Raw genomic sequence first — 22,298 nt, forward strand, 5'->3', positions numbered from 1 at the left:
CTTTGAATTTCACAGTAACATTACCCTTCACTTGAACTATAGGCCCTAAAAAACAGTCCAAAACCATTATCCCTCCTCTGCCAAACTTTACTGTTGGCCCTGAGCATTCTGGTAGGAAGCATTCTCCTGGAATCTGCCAAGCTCATATTTGATCATCAGACTGCTTTACACCACTCCAGCCAGGGCTTGGCATTGCACATAGTGGTCCTAGGTATGTGTACAGCTACTCAGACACTGAAACCCATTTAATGAGGCTTCCACCTGCACAGTTATGGTGCTATTGTTACTATATGTCATATATCATACTATATGATACTTTCGCACTCACCAGCCCTGATCTCAGAGTTTGCATGGTCTGCCATTTTATGCCTCTTTTTGCACCTGAATGCTTCTATTTTACAACAATAGCACTTACAGTTGACTGGGGCAGATCTAGCAGGACAGAAGTTTCACAAACTGACTTTTGGCAAAAGTGGCATCCTATTATAGTGCTGCATTTAAAGTCACTGGGCTTTTGAGTGCAACCCATTCTGCTGCCAGTGTTTGTCTATGGAGATAGTAGGGCGGTTTGCTTGATTTTGTACACCTATTAGCAATGGCCATGGCTAAAACACCTGAACTCAATAATTAGGAGGGGAGTATGCATACTTTTGGCTATACATTGCGTTTTCACTCAAATCAAAAACATTTGAGAATAGCTTTGGTACGACTACTGTATGATATACAGCGTGTTATGCTGTGCTTGGGTCCTTAGCACAATGATGATGGTGCAAGTACTTTTTCCTTGTGTTCTCAATTTAGATTTTTTTTCTACTCACTTATCTTTTTTTCCACTTCACCCCTCCCTTTTCCCATTGCTCTCACTCTGTCTTTTTGCTACCCCCCCCCCCCCCCCCCAACCACCTCGTCTCTCACTATTTCACTCCTCCCATTCTAATAAATTATGTATGCTGGTTCTGCCTGGCTGAGGCTTTGCATCGCTCTGCTTTGCTGAAAGTGCTCTCTCTCTCTCTCTCTCTCTCTCTCTCTCTCTCCTTCTCTCTTTCTCCTTCTCTCTCCCTCCCTCTCTCGCCCTGCGCACAGGACTGCTCTCTCAGAGCTCGCTGCAGCTCGGCTCCAACCCAGAGGGCTCCCTTCAGTACTCCGCTGGCTACCATAGCAACCAGCCCCTGGCCTTGAACGACGGCGCTTCTTCATCGGCCTCTCCCCAGAACCTGCCTCCGCAGCCTCCAGTGCGGTCCAGCGGTCAGCCGGGAGGAGCCGTCCACACCTACAACCAGGTTAGTCCCGCATTACATCTTCTGTCCTCCTCTTTTGCTATCTGTCTCTTTTTGTTCTGTGTCCAGGAAAAGCTTACAGCCTACAGTAAAGTGATCTTTATATAGATGCCATGATTGATGAATTTCTATACGACTCTATCGACTTTTCTTACAGTAATCAGTGCTATACCTTATTTGTGCTAGAATGATTCTCTCTCTCTCTCTCTCTCACCTCCGTTCTCGCTTTCTCTCTTCTTGCCGCCACATTCTTAAGCACTAGTGGTAGACTGCAAGCTTCTATAACTCTCCCTTCACTTTCTGCTGCCCTCCGCTCATAGACTGCAGCTTTAACAACCGCTGTACTACAACCAGGCTACAGCACCAGTGCAATTGATATGCATTATGACTCGAGAGAGCTATTGTAGTCGAGGTCTTGCTATTTTCAGTGGGAGCTCCTTTTTGCCTGGCCATGGGATAGAAGTACAGCTTCAAACTTTGTCATGCAGTGACTGGGGAGTTAATTCCTGCCCCGCTGATGAGACTCCAATTATGAGGAGCCCTGCAGGGCCGTTCCTCGCTCAAGTTTCAATTCCTTTAAGCGGGCTCATGTCTAGCATACCTGCTACCAGCTAGAAACATTCATTAAAAGATACTATTCCTGTTTAGGGGCAAACATTTCATTTTGTAATGGAAATTTTAACACGTTTGCTACTAATTAAGTGGAATGCTCCTTTTTTTGTGTTCCTTATTCGCTGCATGCAATTGACAGAGGTGCTGGTCGATTAGTAGAGGTGGAGCTTGACATGCAGTCTCACTCTTGTTCACTCTCACTCACTCACTCACTCACTCACTCTGCCTCCCTTGCTCTCTCTTCCAGCGTTTGAATGAATGCACTTCTTTCTCTGTGGCGGCTCAGAGTGGTGCTTTTAATGAAAGATGCTCGGCGTCCTTTCTCCTCTTGTCTTGTTTGTGCGAGAGTCAAGGGGGTGATATTGCTCAAAAAAGACGTTCATTTCCTGTGGCACCACTCGCGTTCTAAACAGATCGAATTTCTCAGTAAATAAGGGGGGAAAATAAGATAAGAGAAACTTATCTGCACTGAACTGATTTTTCTTCTACACAAGTTGACTGATATTACTACTATCCAGTATTATCATATTCTCGCATTCTGTATTTTTCTTTTTACTTGTATTTTTATTTTAATTTTTTCTTATAATGTGTGTGTGTGTGTGTGTGTGTGTGTGTGTGTGTATGTGTGTATGTGTATGCGTGTGCGTGTGTGCAATTTTATGCATGAAGAACAGACATCATTCATTTTTACATGATCATTCTCCAACCCCTTTTTCTTTATTGTGCCTTTAAAGGACCCATATTATGGAAAACTGAATGTTGCGTGTATTTTCTTTTACATGACTGTAGGAAGGAAGATGCTGACATAAAAATGGAATGATATGTAAATGAGCCATGTTCTGATTGGTACCCATTTGATCCTGGTTTTAAAAGTGGTCCAGGCTGGAACACACTTTATAATCTGAATGTGAATAGGTGGGGCTAAGCTGCAGGAGATGGATGCATATAAATGCATTTTAGTGACATCACAAAAGCAGTGAATTCAAAACAGACCTTTTTAAATAAATTTCCATAAACAGATTGGGGAGTGAATGGAACCTGAAACTTTTAAGAATGTTCACACGCTACATCGAAGTCTTTCATCTGAAAATGACGTAAATTGAGGAAAATTCTTTTTTTACATTTACTTATTGTAATTTTTTAGGTGGGCCCTTGAGTACTTTTTTGTCAGTCTCCCTTTGTCTCTCTCTCGCTGTCTCTGCATTGTGCAAGTTTTATCAGGCTCGCTGGCATCGTGTTTTAGCCTGTCAGGTCGATTCTGTGGGAAACAGCCTGAAGAGGACTAGGCTACTTCAGGATAGCTTTATGTAACACAATGCATCAGTTAGGTGCTCTTTCTGCTTGGATATTTATAACGCTGAGAACCTCTTGTTCCTTAAATAATTCATCTACATCTGGCACCTGTAACAATTCCTTCAAGTAGCTTCTTCTTTTTTTTACTCCACATTGGGATTCAGCTGAGAGCAAGGAAAACAGTGCTATGGTAGAGAGCATGAAAAAGAGAGAGTTTGTTTCTCATTTGCATACAACATACATGCAACGATGGCTCACATTTGCGTAGCATCAATACCTCCAGCACCTGTGTTCTTCTCCTATTTGCTTATGTGATGTTTCTTTATAGACTGAGCTAGCGAGTCTGACTCAGGCGTTTTTCTAGAGTAGCCAGTTCCTATACTCATTGCAGCCTGAGGGGGAGCAATGTTAGAACCACAAAGCGCAGGATTTGGCCCCCTGTGTCTTTCTGCATCACCAGTTCTGTCTCTGCACAGTCACCCTCTCCTCGTCTACAAGCGCCTCCAATTCATATTCCCCCGCCTGTCAGGAAGTATTTGAGTGTCCACCTGAACTCTCCTTGCTGCGATGCCATGAAGCAAGCTTCTTGTGTTAATGTGTTAGCACAAAAACCCCAGACAACTTTTCCTTTTTGCCCTTCAAATAACGGATGTCATTTTCTTAAAAATAACTTAATCCATTCAGACTAAGATTAATCATGTTTCATGGCTCCCCCCTAAATGAGTAATAGTGGAACCAATGCTTTATTGTAATCACCCGGAATCACACTTCTTATTATGAAAAATCTTGTAGGAGAAAAGGAGGATATTTATTCCTATGCCAAAGCATTATGCAAAACTGCTGGCAATGGGCCAGCATTAATGTGTCTGAGTGTATCTGTGCATGGTTGCCCTGTTGAAAAATATGCATTACTATTGTCAGTGACATAAGGTGTGCTATCCCATAAGGAATTGCAGCATACGGTCCTCTAAGTATGTACTACTCTAGCTTAAAGAAAGATGGGCTGAAATCTTCTTTGTTGACAAGTATTTTTAAGCAAAATATGACCTTTCTGTGTTTATTAATGCTCAGGGGTAATGAAATATTTTGCTGTGGGAGAGTTTGCCATTCCATGACACCTTAAATTTACTGGTTGCATTCTAGAAAAATCTTCTCGTGGGAGGAATTGGAGTAACAAGCTTTCTCAGTCGAATAGTAGTTTCTAAGGAGTAACTTAAACGCCTTTGTGGGGCAAATTTTAATGTTGGTGATGTCAGTACCAGCCATCAAGTCTTTCACAGTGATTAGCTGCTCAGCTCTTTATACTGATGGCTGGGCATTTGAGTGAATTGGCAGAAATATTCTAATGTCCCCATATTTCCCCATATTTTTTAACAAATATACTGTAGTCTAGCGTAGTCATGTGTATGTATATATATATATATATATATATATATATATATATATATATATATATATATATGAATAGAATAATTTGTAGTTGTTACTGGATTATAAGTTAATAACTGAGTAATCGACTTAGGGTTAGGGTTTAAGGCCAGTTTTACACTGAATGCTGAGAGCCCTTGGGTCAATTCCAGGCCCTACCACTAACCGACATTGTTTTTGCAGGTGACGTCCAGCCGCGCTGCGCTGCTGGCCGTGGGGGACCCGGCTCAGCCCCAGAGCCATGGCAGCATCCTGCAGCATCTGTCCGAACCTCAACAGCAGTGTTCAGCCCCGGGCCCAGGTCTCTATTACTCCAGCTCCACGCTGCCTGGCCCGCGTGTCAGCTCTCCCCTGAGCTCCATGCAGCCTGCCGCAGCCAGTGCAGGCTCGCCCACCAAGCTCCAGCGCCTGCCGTCCTCTTCCTCTTCTGCCTCGCCCAAGCCTTCTCCTGGAAGGCTCGCCAAATCCTACAGCAGCAGCTCACCCATCAATGCAGCGGGCACTGGAGGCTCAGCCTCTGGCTCGCCCCTGCGCCTGGCATCCCCGCCCAACAACGCCTCCCCTCTCCATCACCAGCTTAGTGTGGGCAGCTACGCCACGCTCTCACCCACCAAGCGACTGGTGCACTCCTCTGAGCAGTACAAGATTTCCCACGACCTGTACGCTACCGCTACTCTACAGAGACCTGGCAGCCTTGCCGGTGAGTGACAAACATATATTGAAACTCTGTTATTAAATATAGTGGTTGGATGTACTTTTTGCCACATTCACCTTAAAGGGGAGGATTTATTTATTTATTTTTTTCTAAACATGACGCAGACATGATTTTTGTGCACCTAAAAGGTTCCTTTTAGAATACTTCACACTAATGAGAAATCAGTCTGAGCAAACATTTGAATTTGAGCAAAAAAAAAACAAAAAAACGCTTATGTGAACAGAGCTTTAGTTGCTACAGTCATAGTATTGTTTGAGAGACTCACCGCATTTTAATATTCTGTCTTGAACTAGAGAAACAGGCATTTACAGTAGAATGGTAGTTTCTAAGGAGCACCTCAGGGTACTTTCGATGTTGGTAATATCAGTCCCAGCCCTCAAGATTTGTACAGTGATGAGCTACTCACTTCATCATGCTGGTGATGGCCATACGAGTGAATTGGCAGAATATCCGCTCAGTTCCCCAAAGGACTAGAGCTGACACCAGTTTGATTGCGCAGTCAAGATGTTAGAGGATTGATTCACTTCTGATTGTGCTTGTCAGGGCTTTTGGGAATTGCATTCACCTCTGCCCCCAGTCTCCTTACCTCTTCTCATCATACAGTCCTCCACTCATAGACCTGTCTTCGAAGAGTAGTTTCTTCATCCACTTCTACAAATACACGGTGTTTGCTCGTAGATGAAGTTTGATTGTCTCTGACATTGAGAACAAGCTAACTAGCTAGCTTCAAAGTGAAAACATCAATGGCTTCTCCGTTGAATTAGGTAAATACCCATGGGAACATGGTAAATAAACACATTTCACTTCTGCGCAGAGTTTTCATAACGCTGAGCACATTCTCTCCATTTTTAGCAGAGGAAGTTAGAACAGGACAGAGGCAGCAAGGGATCTGAGTCGCTTTTTATTAACATTTCTCTGCTTTCTGCCTCAGTGTATTATGTGTCATGGGAGGCCCATCCTTCATTGCAATCCTTAAGTCTAGAGACAAGATCAGACCCTTTGAAAGAGTTCAGTACTTTGATATGAAGTCTGATTTTGTCTTTATGATATTCAGATGAATATCAAAGAGCATAGCTGTGCGTTTGCTCAGATGGAGATATTTGTCCCTTGCTGCAGTTAGTTCTTCTATTTCTCCAGTAAAACTCCCTATACGTTTATCATCTTCAGTCAAGCCACATCACAATGGAATAAGAGGGAAGAAGATTAGAACTGATTTTCTGCATATCCTGTAGCACGTTAAAGGTGACAAGGTTGGAGTATTATGGGATGAGAAATTATTTATTAGATGTACATGACAGACGAGTTGTATGCCATTAGGGCTGGCCCTAACAGCATTTTACAGGGTATTTCAGAACGAGTATATGTAATGTAGACACTAAGACTGAGGAATTAGGACTTTTCATGTATTATTTATTGTCATCATGGTATTCACTTTTAGTTTTAGTTTGTTGCTTTTATTTATTGAGCTATTTTATTTGGCTAGTTCACCATTTTTTATGTTGGAACACATAATCACTTAATCATGACCTAGCTACCAAGAGTGGAGTGGAGGATTCTTTTGCTATAGGCCCATTTGGAATATAGGGATGACCACACTGAAAACAGCAGCAGAAGCAATGGCAGCAGTGCCTCCATTCACCTTCTGATCCACTGCCAGAAATGTTTGCATTACTCTTACCACAGACTAGTAGTACTTGAATAAGGGTCACTATGCTTTCCTGTTTGAGATTATTTAAAAAGCTTGTGCCTTTTGGTGAAATTTGCACTAAATATACACTACATTGACAAAAGTATTCAGTCACCCATCCAAATCATTGAATTCAGGTGTTCCAATCACTTCCATGGCCACCGGTATATAAAACCAAGCACCTAGGCCTGCAGACTGCTCTCTGGAGTGACGAATCACGCTTCTCTGTCTGGCAATCTGATGAACGAGTCTGGGTTTGGTGGTTGCCAGGAGAACGGTACTTGTCTGACTGCATTGTGCCAAGTGTGAAGTTTGGTGGAGGGGGGATTATAGTGTGGGGTTCATTTTCAGGAGTTGGGCTCGGCCCCTTAGTTCCAGTGAAAGGAACTCTTAATGCTTCAGTTGACCAAGAGATTTTGGAAAATTTCATGCTCCCAACTTTGTGGGAACAGTTTGGGGACGGCCCCTTCCTGTTCCAACATGACTGCACACCAGTGCACAAAGCAAGGTCCATAAAAACATGGATGAGCGAATTTGGTGTGGAAGAACTTGACTGGCCTGCACAGATTCCTGACCTTAACCCAAAGGAACACATTTGGGATGTATTACAACAGAGACTGCAAGCCAGGCCTTCTCGTCCAACATCAGTGCCTGACCTCACAAATGTGCTTCTGGAAGAACGGTCAAAAATTCCCATAGACACACTCCTAAACTTTGTAGAAAGTCGTCCCAGAAGAGATGGCAGACGACTCAGTCCTTTTGGCAATGTAGTGTGTATTGTTAGTGTCTGATACGTGAAGGTATTCTCACATTTTTCAGGCATCTTTGCTCTTTTAGCTTCCTTTGCTGATGAAATGTGTTGTAGTTTAGGCCATGTTTTTTGCAGTTTGAAAAAAGACAAATTCTAATTATACTGTCAAATACAAATGTAAACAAACATTCAGACTGTTCAGGCCAGTCCTGTATGGTGGACATCAGTTAGTAATGTCTGTGGTTGATGTGTTGTCTTCAAACAGTGTCCCTGAAATAATGAAGAATCTCATCCTGATGTTAACAAATGTTAAGCAGGTTATTTTCTACAGAGCCAGCAAGCGAAGCAGGGCTTCACTCAGATGTGAAGCGTCATATCTGAATCCGCAGCTGAACATGCCGAATCGGAGCAGGTGCTATTGATCTCAGTGCTATTGATTTACAGCCTTGCATTACCTGCCACACAGTCAGCTTCCATCAAACCCACAAGCCGACACCTGGGACGCAAAAGCAGAGAAGTGGTCTGCCTGAGTCTGGCCTCCTCCCAGCCATCAGCAGCACTCCTGCATGTCACTTTGATTAAAGCACTGTGTTCTGCAGTGTCTTCATGCTTCCCTCCACCAGAGTGCCCAGCCGTGCCTCCGGCAGGAGCCTAGCCCACTAATCCCCACTCATCAGAGTTTGGCCCAGGGCCCTAGGGCCCAGATCAGGGCTCAAGTGCAGGGAACCAAGCCCAGTCATGCTCAAGGCAAAACAGAGTGAAACGAGGGAGAAAGAGGTGAGGGAGGAACTTGTGCAAAGCTTGAGACTTGCTCGACTCCTTTCAGGGGACAAGCTGCATAGAGCTTTAATCAGATGTGCACCTGAATGCAGCCTGATGACATCTTCTGATAAAGACACGATTCAACTCAACCCACCGTGACAAGTTTTGAATCTGACCTGTTTTGAAACCAGAGAAAATTTTGTCTGAACCCACCCACCGTGTGGCTACTTTACTAGTCACAGCTGCATTGTAAATTATAGCTTATAATTTTCTGTGCAGACTTTTTGTTGGTGATTTTCTGACCCTTTATCAGTGGTTACCACAGGAGCTTCTCACTGGAGACTTTTTTGATTGTTTTGGACAACACATGTCAGTGCCATGTCAGCATAGGGTAAACTTAAGGTGGATTGCCCTTTTTTTCAGTAGTTTTCAACAATGTATGGCCAGTATGCAAAGATTCAATACTTACTATTCTGTACTTACAATACTTCAGGAGGGTGCAAAATAGACCACCCTTCGTCTATTTAACCTTCCTGTAGTGTTCGGGTCAAATCTGACCGATTTCCAACTTAAAACACTCATAAATATTGTGTTTTACATCTGACTGCCTGACGGCCTTATGATATCTGACTGCCTGACGGCCTTATGATATCTGACTGCCTGACGGCCTTATGATATCCTCCAAACTGTGCACTTGAACATAAAAGTGATGATCACCTCTTTCAGTGAATTTTGAGTGTTTAATCAATCAATTGTTACACCTTGTGACCGCCATAGGAAATGAATGGGTATCCAGACTATATTCATCCATCAGACAGAAAACATCCTCATACACCCCCCCCCAACTCACTCAGTCATCCTCATACACCCCCCCCAACTCACTCGCTCATCCTCATACACACCCCCCCAACTCACTCGCTCATCCCCATTCACACCCCCTCAACTCACTCGCTCATCCCCATACACACCCCCCCAACTCACTCGCTCATCCCCATACACACCCCCTCAACTCACTCGCTCAGCCTCATACACACCCCCCCAACTCACTCGCTCATCCTCATACACACACCCCCAACTCACTCGCTCATCCTCATACACACCCCCCAACTCACTCGCTCATCCTCATACACACCCCCCCAACTCACTCGCTCATCCTCATACACACACCCCCAACTCACTCGCTCATCCTCATACACACACCCCCAACTCACTCGCTCATCCTCATACACACACCCCCAACTCACTCGCTCATCCTCATACACACACCCCCAACTCACTCGCTCATCCTCATACACACCCCCCCAACTCACTCGCTCATCCTCATACACACCCCCCCAACTCACTCAGTCATCCTCATACACACACCCCCAACTCACTCGCTCATCCTCATACACACCCCCCCAACTCACTCGCTCATCCTCATACACCCCCCCCAACTTACTCGCTCATCCTCATACACACACCCCAACTTACTCGCTCATCCTCATACACACCCCCCCAACTCACTCGCTCATCCTCATACACACCCCCTCAACTCACTCGCTCAGCCTCATACACACCCCCCCAACTCACTCGCTCATCCTCATACACACCCCCCCAACTCACTCGCTCATCCTCATACACACCCCCAACTCACTCGCTCATCCTCATACACACACCCCCAACTCACTCAGTCTTATTTGCATTTTCACTGCAGTTATTTTATGTCTAACTCTATAAATTCAGGTTAAACACTACGTTGAGACGTTGTTCACAGCTAAAGAATGTTGAATAAAAATATGGTGGTGAAAAATGTTTTTTGTGCTAATTTAAGAGCAGTTAAAACAGACCGGTCAATTTTGACCAGGAACACTAAAGTAAGGGGCGGGAGGTGAAGAGGACAGGAGGAGGGTTAATTTGTAGTCAAAATGTCCACAAGTTGTTCATGTCATTCATTTTTCAGCATCAAAAAATATAATAACTTTCTAGTTCAGTCTAGGTTAATTTCATTTTCTGCTTCTCATGATCCAGGTTATCCCACACACATTCAGTCATGTTGTGGTCCCACTCCATTGGTCTGAGAAGCAGCTTCTTTGTTTGATTTGCAAAGTGTTCTTGTCTCAGTGAGGCTTCTTGGTAGCCACACATCTTTTCAGACGCATAGTGTTGAGTGGTCTTCTCACAGTGGAAGGATGGACAGAAACACCTGTGGATTTTTTCAGATCTAAAACGAGTGGAGCTTGAATATCTGATCAGGGACAGTCTGCCAGGTCTTGTTTGGTTGTTAGAAGTCTCATATGTCTATACATTTTAATGAGTTTGACTGCTGGTTTTTCATTTTTCGCCTTATGGGACCAATAAAGGATTGTCTTATTTTTCCTTTGACTTTCCTCTTCCTTATGCACTTACACCTAATTTTCTCAGAATGATGTCCTGTAAAATGAATAAGGTGCTCATTGGCTGTTTTTTTTTAGTGGAAATAATTCAAGGGTGGTCCCCGACTTTTATACAGTACATAACTGAGAAACTTGCATGAAAATTGAAAACTGGTAGAATGGCATGAAGACATGCAGTGGCAAAAATGAACAAAACAAACTTTGGGAAATGGAATGTGTGACTATTTAGAGATCTGCCTGGGCAGTTTATCACATTGAATAGTTAAACAGATTTCTTTTACGTTAAACATTATATACTGAGAATGGTCCAATATCTGGTAAACAGTCATCCTGTGGTGGCACTTATTCCATTCGTGGCCAGATTAGAGAGTAGCTGAAAACTGTGCATCAACAAATGAGCTACAGTCAGTCTACAAAGTGTGACAACATGGTAAATATTTCTGATAAAATGTCCAGTGTATGGTACAAACTGGCTGCTGGATGTAAATGAAGTTGAGTGGAGTTGAGTTGATCATGTGGCGCTGAGAGGCTGCCTGGATGAGTGCCAAGTGAAGTTTTACAATTACACCCCGAAGAAGATGAAGTGAGCTGTGCAGGAGGTCACTAGCTGGTTTTACTGGATACCTGTGTAACGTTTCTTCCAGCATTCCCCAAATTTCCCCGGACATTACAAGTACAATGAGCAACAAAGATGTAAGACTGCTGTCCTGTGGTGGAGATGCGCCGCTTTGAATGTTGAAAACGCTTAGCACTTTTGGGCAAGGTGCCAGGAGGGAGCCAGCAGAAGCCCAGGAACGCATCGCATTAATTTTTTCCTGCTGATGTAAGACAGTATGGCCCACTGAGATTAGCATGTTAAACAGAGCCTTGAAATAGCTTTTCTCTTCACGTGGACGTCAACACAAACATACAGTGGAAATACATGGTCTGCTTCGAGTGAGAGGCTTACTTGCTAAATCTGGGTTGCAAACAATTTACATTTCAAATGAAGGGATTTTTTCCCCTGAAAATGTTTACATTTATAGAGCTGGAATAGATCTGTGTTCTTTCTTCACATTAAAGTAATTTATGCCCTGATGGATCATTAGGGAACTCTATGTCCTAGGGATGCTAAGGTGTGGTGCGGGCTAACTAATAACACCACATTACAGACTCTGCAAGATTATTATCCCTTCGGCATGTACAGTCAGTGATGATAGTATTAGCAGTTCAGAACAGAGCAAAAGTCTTCTTATTTTAGTATTTAAGAAAAGTAAACAGCTCACACTGCAGCTTTGGTTTACTGTCTGAATGTGCTACGTCAGTGATCAGCAAGAATCAGGTCCAAATGAATGCAACATCTTAAACACAAACAAATGATAGAGTCTAAAATTGCCATGAAAAAGTAATGCATGTCCCTGAGAGGCTCAAGGCTGTGGCTTTAGCATTAGCTGTGAAAGAGTTTTTAAATTAGCCTTGTAAGTTATAATAACTTTAACTGATAGTTAAAACTTTTCACATTAGCCGCGGCTGCAGTTGGAGGCGTTTATTTTGTGTTTAATGCTTTTTTATTGTTGCACACAGTTGTACACAGTTTTATCAAGAAAACGTTGATTGTGTTTGTTTTTTTCTCAGCTAGTTTGTCTTTGCGGAGAGGTGTGAGCTGTTTTTACAGCAGGGGGTTCTTACCCCTCCACCTTTGCCCTCATTGCTCACTAGCTGCTCAATACAGGGTCACAACATTTCAGAGTCAATGCTGTCTTATTGACTTAATACGTCACTTTATACATTACCAGTATTAAGATGTACACCTTCTACCTCGTACTCATGCTGCTGTGTTTCATGCAGCTGTTATTTGCACCTTACTATTTATTGTTTATTGTTACTTTTGGGAGTTAACTGGGACCTTGAGTACACTATTTCGTTCCACCCCATGCACCACATGTGATGCGAATGACAATAAAGCCTTATCTTATCTTAATTAATCTGATAACAGAGTTATGGGAAAATATTGAATTTTAAAATATTAGTTGAAAATATTGAATTTGACTTTAGTGGAATGGCAACTAGAAGGCCTGCAGAAAAATGGCTAAACAATTGCAACATGCCATCGGGCCAACCGCAGTGAAGTTTTATTTTGTCACCATAACGTTTAAGATAAAAATATTGTGCAGTCCAGTGGCTAATAAGTAAATACAGGACTGCTTTAAGCATACACATATATCATCTCATGAATATGGAGCATGTATACAGCCTGTATTCCCACACTTGTGAGAGCATTGTGAATTGCTTTTTCACATGTTGGTGTTTCATCATGATGTGAATAGTACCGTGAGGCTGCGCTGACATTGTGCATGCCTCCCACAGCCTCTGAGGGAATCTGCCTTCAGGGAATGTTGTGTTAGCGAACGCAGGTAACTGCATGGGAAACAGCAGCCTGTCAGCCCAAATCCTCCACCTGGACAAAAGTGCTTAGCTTCCAAATAGACATAAGAAAAGAAAAAGCTTCTAGGCAGAGCTATACTCCAAGAATTTCTCTTATATTTGCTTATTTGTGTTATTCAAAAGTTTGAACACTCTTCAAAAAGTTGGATTCACTGTTTTCAGTAATATAAAACCCTTTGTGTTGCAGATTCCTATATAAAATGTACCCTACAGCTTTACTGATTTGAAATTATTTGTGGGAATGTTTAAGTGATTCCACAAACTCCACAAAATCCATACAGCACTGAGAATAAAATTAAAATCCAAAATGCTTTATATTTGAATAGTCTTCTTCTTCTTCTTCTTTCGGCTGCTCCCTTTAGGGGTCGCCACAGCGGATCATCTGCCTACATCTTGCCCTATCCACTGCCTCCTCTACTTTCACACCAACCATCACCATGTCCACCTTCACTACATCCATAAACCTTCTCTGAGGTCTACCTCTTCTCCTTCTGCCCAGCAGCTCCATCTCCAACATTCTTTGACCAATATATCCACTATTCCTCCTCAACACATGTCCAAACCATCTCAACCTGGCCTCTCTGGCTTTATCTCCAAACTGCTCCACCTTCACTGTCCCTCTGATCTGCTTTATATTTGAATAGTACTGATCACATCTTGAGGAAGATAACTTGATATGACATTCCTTTAACTAGATAATTACAGTAAATCACAAAGCCACAAGAATGTGTTACAGTGATTTTACCATTTTTAAGCATCACAGCTTCCAGTTTCTTATTGTTAAATAATAAACATCAACAAAGCACAATATGACAGAATCCCCAGTGTTCCATAAATAATTACATTTGTTATTAATAAGTACAAACACAACCCCTAGTTTCAGCCAGCTCAACATTTACCATTCACCATTGCACTAATGTAACACTAAACCTCATGCATGAGCTAGCAGACATTATCAGTGGTGGTAATTACTGGTGTGAAGTGACAAAAAGGGGGAAAAAGATGTTCCATTGCCTCTTTTGTCCAAATTCCCTGGGATTTGCTGTGCCGGTTGGTCACCCAGATAACCCTAAATATGTTGATAGGAGAATGATGACAACTTGCTTAACTGACGACGGTGTTCTTGTAGTTTACATTTCATGTATCATATTCGTATTGGTGGACTGATTTGCATATTGCGTCTTAGATTCGTATTCTAGTACTGGAATACATCATACAGCATACTGATAGCAGAGTTAAACCATGGGGGGCACTGCAGAGAGGGAACTGACTCCAATTTACTTCACTGATGTTTTACAGTTGCACTGTTCAAGTTCATTCACCAGTGCAGTGGCAATAAAGTCATTTACCAATCCAACATAGGCAGTAAAATGTGTGTTTTCCCCAGAAATTTCTGTTTAAAATCAATTTTGAAATCATTAAGTGCTATATCCGCATTGTTCCTCTTCAATCTGAGGTTCAACTATTGGTTGAAGCCTCCTTTCCAGTGCCTTGACGTAGACTTTCTCAGGGAGGCTGAGCAGTGAGATACCCCAGTAATTGGTGCACAACCTCCGGTCCCCTTTCTTAGAAATAGGGACCACCACCCCAGTCTGCCAGTCCCAGCGTACTGTTCCCGAGGTCTGTGCAGTATTGCAGAGGGGTGTCAGCCATGACAGGCCCACAATATCCAGAGCCTTAAGCATCTCTGGATGAATTTTATCCACCCCTGGCACCTTGCCACTGAAGAGCTAGTGGAGTGAGTGCTGTGTTCGTATACTCGGCATTAAGTCAGGCTTTTTCAGTGTTAGTGTTGGACTCCGTCAGGGTTATGCCTTGTCTCCATTCCTGTTTGTGATATTCATGGACACGGTGTCAAGGCATAGCTGAGGTCAGGAGGGCATTGTGTGTGGAGGCTGGAGGGTGGCATCTCTGCTATTTGCAGACAATGTTGCTCTTTTGGCTGGATCGCATGGATGCCTCCAGCGCTCACTGGAGCAGTTTGCAGCCGAGTGTGAAGTGGTTGGTATGCAGATCAGCACCTCCAAGTCCGTGGTTCTAGCCTAGAAATGGATGGCATGCCCACTCCAGGTAAGGGGAAAGGACTTGCCCCAGGTGGAGGAGTTTAAGTATCTCAGGGTCTTGTTCACAAGTGATGGGAAGAGGGATTGTGAGATCAACCAGAGACTGGGACAGGCGGCAGCAGTAATGTGGTCACTGTACCGGACTGTAGTGGTGAAGAGGGAGCTGAGCCATAAGGCAAGCCAGTTGAGGTGGTTCGTGCATTTGACCCAGATGTCCCCAGGATGCCTCCCAATGGGGATGTACCAGGTACAGCCTACCGGGACTAGACCCCGGGGTCATCCTTGGACTTGCTGGATGGATTATATCTCAAAATTGGCCTGTGGTCCCCGGGAATGAGCTGGAGGAAGTTGCGAGGGACAGGGTTGCCTGGGATTCTCTGCTCTCCCAACTGCTACTGCGACCCTATCTGGATTAAGCGGTTAATGATGATGACGATGAACTGCTATGTTTGAGTGTTATATATTTAAGTGATTGATTTGATTTATTGATGTAGTGATAACAAATGAAATGTTAATGTCTGAGATTTCCCATTACATTTTTATTGCTGCATCCCAAATAGGAATCTAGCACACTAAACAGTGTGCAGGAACAGTGCATCTACCAGTAGAAGTGCATTCATTAGTATAGTACATAAAGTACATAAGTGTGTTGTTTAGGATGCAGCATTAGATCAGCTGGTGAGATGTATTCAGCAGTCCAGCAGATCCAGTGTCTGATTACAGCTCATGCTGCTCATTAGCTGCTCATTAAACTTTTGCAAACCAAAGTTTAAGGTTTTTATTGATTAAGAACAAACTCATTGTGATAAGCTGGTGTTAGCTTTGTATTCAGGTGGACTGGAAAGTTCAAATAAGAAGCTTTCTTCAACTTATATATATATATGAGTTTATTATTTAAGAGATTTGGCAATTTTGGTAGCCACTTTGATTCGTTTTTGTAAAATCTCACACATTGGAATTTTCTGAACTCTGGAGACATGCAGACTATGCAAATGTAGCCCACCAGTCTATCTTCTTCCCATAGTGCTTTCTGGAGACTTTCATCTAAAGTATCAACATGATTTTAATGGTCATTCTGGTCTATTTTGCTTTGGGTCTTCCTCCACCTGTAGGGTTGTAGCTGCAGCAACAGTGACAAGACCAGCTCTATCAGAGAGCAGTATGAGTAAAACCTTGCCTACCAAAATTGTGATAGGTTTTTCTTAATGATATACTCAAATACTGTGAATAATCATGCTATTTTGGCAGAAATGTGAAAAAAGACCGTTATTTACTGTTACAAAACAACATATTTTAGTTTTTGTTTTAGTTCTTAGGGAATAATAGCTCCTCACCACAATAAGCACATTAACCCAGCAAAAATAGCTATAGTTGCCAGGCAACATAATGGTCAAATTTTGTTCAATAACACTTGAACTCTGATACATACCACTGACACAACCATTCTAATGGCAGATGTCACATGCTGTGTTGAGCTTTCAGATTATATCCATTTTACATACCATGTTTGTATATTTCTAAAAATAATAAACCACAAACATAAAAAATGCTGATATTGCGTAATGAGAGGATCTGATACCCATTCTAATACCTCAGATATGCTAACTCATTTGTAAAGGCATCACCCAAATGTGCCAGTTGCCAGTTAATGTTTCAGTTTTTGACATAATTTGACAATGCTTATTGTCTTTTATATTGTCTGTAAATTTCATGATGAATGGACCAAAAGAAACGATCCAGAATGACTTGGAAAATCTAGGAAATTTTTTCCTTCTCCTGTAAAGTTATCCTTTTGGAGAGGCAAGGTTGTCTTCTGACAACAGCGATATGTTGAGTGTTTTAAAATATGTTGAGTGTTTTAAAATGGCTGTGAATCTTGCCAACCAATTTTAGAAGCAAGACTATATGTTTTATGATCTTAAGACTTAAGGATGGTGTCTCAAGGGCCCCATGTCAATATAATGCCAATTACCTAATAAAGCATCTTATATCATCTTATACTGACATAAACTGTTCATATATACTCAGGTATTGCTGTTTAAAAACATTCAGTGCGTAAGCATGAGGTGCGAGGTATGTAGGTAGTTTTCAAATGAAATGTTACTAAACACCTTCTTGTGTCTAATTTATAATATTTTAACTATAACTTTATTGTTGAATAAAATAACAACTATTAATATGACAAGTGATTCCAAATTTTTGAAAGCTAGTTTATGTCTGTCTGGTTCTCTGGCTCTGTCTGTCTGTCTTGGAGTCCTCCTTTTGCCTGATTTGTTTTCAGCGCCTTTGCCACCGTATCACTATCCTGACTCTTTTGTCCATGTTAAGCATTCATGTCAGCAGCTCAGGAGGGCTTCCCAACATGCTTTGAGCATTTCTTTGACTGGCTGACTGGCACACTCGCTGAGGCTCTTTCGCAGTTCAAAAGCAGCAGCATGCACAGAGTGGAACCTTTTAGGCAGGAGAGCGGAGGATGAGAGGTGTTTTTCTGTGAGTTTTGCACGTATCCCTGAGGATCTTTCACTCACCCCTGGAGGAATGGATGGGGTTAAGGAGTGAATGCAGTCGCCTGGCTGACACTGATAAGGTGATTACAGGGAGAGCCCACTCTAACTGCAGCTTCTCATTGTCTGAACATTTATACAATTGCATTATGCCGGGAAAGCAGCAGCTGCGCTGATGGAGCCTTCTGCAGAGCAGAGAGCCAAACACAGCCTCGCTTTCTTGCTGCAAGTTATTCGCATTACAATATGCACACAATACAAATCATAGCCTGGCAGGTGGGGTGGATTTTAGGCTGTGTATGGTTGGTCCTGTTTTGTATTATCACTGCCTGAGAAGCTCACTGTCGACACTCGGAAGTTACACCTGCATACATTTCGGAAAGTTGTTCTCTTCGTTCATTTGCAGTCCTAGACTCACTGCTGAGCAGCAGCATGTGTCAAAATGTTGTGCACTCTACATGTACTGTTTGGGGCAGTCGTGGGCTGGAGGTTAGGGATCTGGCCCTGTGACCGGAAGGTTGCCGGTTCGATCCACAGGGCTGACAGTCCATGACTGAGGTGTCCTTGAGCAAGACACCTAACCCCCAAATGCTCCCCGGGCGCCGTGGATAGGGCTGCCCACCGCTCCCGGCAAGTGTGTGTTCACTAGTGTGTATGTGATGTTTCACTTCACGGATGGGTTAAATGTGGAGGTGGAATTTCCCCGTTTGTGGGATATAAAAAAAGTATCACTTAACTTAACTTAAAGGTTCCTCAGTGCTTCTTGGGTTGGACAATACCCACTATAAAACCATTTGTATGTTTTTTTCAACTAAGTATCTTATTATGTTGAGGTTTTTATTAGCTATATGCCTTAGCCTCTTAATTATCCAGTATTCTATAAGCTCAAGTCTCTTACTTAATAAATAGGCTGTATATAACCTCTTAATTAACCAATATACTTTTAGATATACACTGTAGCCTCTTGATTAACCAGTATGCTTAAAGTTATGAAATAACCACTTAATTGATGAATATATTATAAGCTTTAAAATAAGTCTTCTTAATTAACCAATATAAGTTAAAAACTCTTAATAAAACTAATGAATCAGTACGATCAGTTATAACCTCTCAATTAACAAATATATGTGTTATATTGTTTTAATTAACCAGTATGCTATAAGTCATCAGTTATAGCTTCTTGGTTGATCCATATGCCATAAGTTGTAAATTGTAGCCTTTTATTAAACAAGATGCCATAAGTTATAACCTCATAGTTAACTAGTATGATATAAGAGGTAAGCTATAATTTCCTAATAAACCAAAATATTAAGAGTTATTACCTCTTATTCTTACTATTACGACCCCGAGTCAAGAACAGTCTTAATTTGCATCCCTGTTTGTGCATCTGTGGTGTGGGTTTGTGTTTGTGGGTCCTGCAGCTCAGAGATGAGCAGTTTATGGTTGTGTGAGTTGAATGGTAATGCCGTTCCTCTACCTTTCTCAGTGTGTGGGGTTCAAGCTCTTCACCTGACTCTCATCTGCTCACTGCTCTCCAGAGAACCCTTCCATGCTCACTTTATTGAGAGTCAGAGTGAAAAGAGATATTAACTGGTGGTCATTTCCACCCCTTTCGAGCACTCTGACGGGTAGCGTCACCTGGAAAACTCACAGTAGCAGATACGGTAATACTATAAATCGGCAAGGCCACATAGGAGATAAGATCATTGACCTGTCTTTGGTGTTGTCTGTTGTTCTTATATCTTATTTACTTACTGCTTCATATATAAAACCTCACAGCATAGGATTTCGTAGCAGTGCTTGTTATTTCTATTCTAATAGATATTGTTACCCAAATGTCATTTTCAGATATATTCCAGAGGAGGTGACCCTACTTCATTTAGACGCCTCATACATATTGACCTGATCGCATGCTGTTTGCAAAATAGGCCACAGTAGACCATTCTACTGCTACTGAGACTGCAGCAATGTCAGTCTGTTCTAGTTACTGACGCATTCCTTTCCTCTGGCAGGATCTCGTGGTTCGTACAGCAGCCAGCACAGCCACCTGGGCCCTGAGCTGAGGCCCCTGCAGTCCCCCGAGCACCACATTGAGCCCATCTATGAGGACAGGGTCTACCAGAAAGCACCGATGAGAAGCCTGAGTCAGAGTCAGGGGGAACCCCTTCCCCCAGGGCACACTGGGACATACCGTACCAACACAGGTAAGGTCCACTGATGCAGACTGATGTGTGAGTGAAAACATGACTGTTTTGTCATTTTGGGGACATTTGGCTGCTCCCCAACTGTAATCTTGTAATCTCATAAGATATGTAGAAATTCGACTCTATATATGGGTGGGAATGTAGACATTAGGATGGAAGTGAAATGTCTCATGAAAGTAGCGCTTAAAGTAAGGGGTGCTCATCAGCAGTAAGTATGTCCAATGAACAATAAGCCTGTCAGTTCCATTAAACCAGACTATACTTCAGCTTTAGAAGATTTGGGCTGGTTGACAATGGGTTACTAATGTATGTGACTTCTGTCATTCACAGTTGTGATAATACAGCCAGGGTAAATGTAATCTAGTAAAGAATTGGCAGCTACTTTTGGAAAAAGACAAGCAATCAGATTTGTATTTTCACTAAACGATTGTAACATTACTCTGGACATTACAATGTTCAGTTGTGCATGTACATGTATCATGCCTGCCCCACCTGACTAGTCCCCACTAGTCACCTGAGTCGGTTCTTGTTTTTACTCAAATTTAAAAAAGAAAATGAGCTTAAAGGTTTCCTTGTAGTTGCTGAGCTAAAGGGAACAATTGGGTTAAGAGCATTTAGCTACAGTAAAACAGAAGTCAGTGGAAAATCCCATTAAAACAGGAATGCAGATTTATGATTGTCTATCTGATTTTTATGTAAGTGTAAGTGAGCAGATCAGAGGGACAGTGAAGGTGGAGCAGTTTGGAGATAAAGCCAGAGAGGCCAGGTTGAGATGGTTTGGACATGTGTTGAGGAGGAATAGTGGATATATTGGGCAAAGAATGTTGGAGATGGAGCTGCCGGGTAGAAGGAGAAGAGGTAGACCTCAGACAAGGTTTATGGATGTAGTGAAGGTGGACATGGAGATGGTTGGTGTGAAAGTGGAGAAGGCAATGGATAGGGCAAGATGGAGGCAGATGATCCGCTGTGGCGACCACTAAAGGGAGCAGCCGAAAGAAGAAGAAGAAGAAGAAGAAGTGAGGGTTGAGTTACTTGTAGCCTCAAGTCAATTTGTGTAAGTCTGACTCGAGTCTCGTGTATCTGAGCTTAAAGGTTTGCTGGGGTCTGAGTACGACTTGATTGTTGAGTATTTAGCATGCGAGGTTGAGCCTCAAGTCTCTAGGGTATGAGTGCAAGTCTTGAGTGTGTATTAGCTGCTAATAGTCTTCTAGACAATCTTTCACAATTGACCGTTTCAAATAACAAGCCTTTCATTATAGAAAGGCCATCATTGTAAAGGACAGAACTGAAGCAGTACATGCAGCAAATACAATCTTTGAAGAAAAGATACGAAACAGCTTGGAACATCTGGTTAGTCTGTTTATACAGCACATAAACTCGCTAGCTAGCATAATAAGTACTTCAGATTGAACTTAAGTACGTTTTAAAGAACGCGATCTGCAACTTGGTCAAACTTGAAGTCGAGTAGCTGACAGCTGCAGCTAGTGTGCTAGGTAAAATTAGTGTAGTGGTTATGCAATCTGTACTAGCCAACAGTTTCAAGTTGTTTAATCTTGTTCTTTTAATTTTATGTATGTGCGACTCTGGTCCAAGTCGCTCTGCTTTTAACATTTAGCTACAATCTTACAGACTATAGAAATACCCCACAAAGATGGAAATACAAATTTGAGTGGATGTGTGTATATTGTGTGTTTTAATCCCCACCAGACCAACCTTTAGGATTTCTGCAACAGCATCAAATCCTTGGCAAGCCAATCTGCCATGACGCTAGCCCACAGCTGAGTGGTGACCTCATTAGAGCTAGGCTGGATTAAAATGTGTGTGCGTGTGTATTTATGTGTGTGTGTGTCTGCCGTGAGAAGCATTCACCTCATTGTATCACTTCACAATAACCGCCTCAGTGCTTTCATATTAGCACGCTGTTTGGCTTATCTTGATTTCAGGTCAGGTAAAGCATGCTAATCCGATTAGATGCTAATTATTTATGTTTTTATTTATTCTTCTTTTTTTTTTAATTCAGTCATGCCACATTATGCATTTTCCTCAAAGGTATTACTTAGGAGAATTGAAATGGAAAAGCTTTCCGGTGAGAGTCTGAAACAGTGAAATGTTTATGTGTTTTTCCCAGTGTTTTGAGGGATCTTAAGTCTCTGAACTTGTGCTAACATTAGCATCTGTTACGCAGCTGCTGCATTTCAGCTAC

General features: G+C 42.3%; 1 protein-coding gene across 2 annotated transcripts in view; it reads left to right on the forward strand.

Annotated features, from left to right (window-relative positions):
• Nucleotides 1–22,298, forward strand: part of ctnnd2a (catenin (cadherin-associated protein), delta 2a) — a 570,926-nt gene that overhangs the window by 279,671 nt on the left and 268,957 nt on the right. For both annotated transcript variants that reach the window (XM_017716448.2, XM_037534162.1), the window contains 3 exons: nucleotides 1,084–1,280; nucleotides 4,794–5,310; nucleotides 19,904–20,095. In XM_017716448.2, the coding sequence (XP_017571937.2) occupies nucleotides 1,084–1,280; nucleotides 4,794–5,310; nucleotides 19,904–20,095 (906 nt within the window). The remainder of the gene's footprint in view (nucleotides 1–1,083; nucleotides 1,281–4,793; nucleotides 5,311–19,903; nucleotides 20,096–22,298) is intronic.

This window comes from Pygocentrus nattereri, chromosome 24 (assembly GCF_015220715.1).
Source record: "Pygocentrus nattereri isolate fPygNat1 chromosome 24, fPygNat1.pri, whole genome shotgun sequence".
NCBI lineage: Eukaryota > Metazoa > Chordata > Actinopteri > Characiformes > Serrasalmidae > Pygocentrus > Pygocentrus nattereri.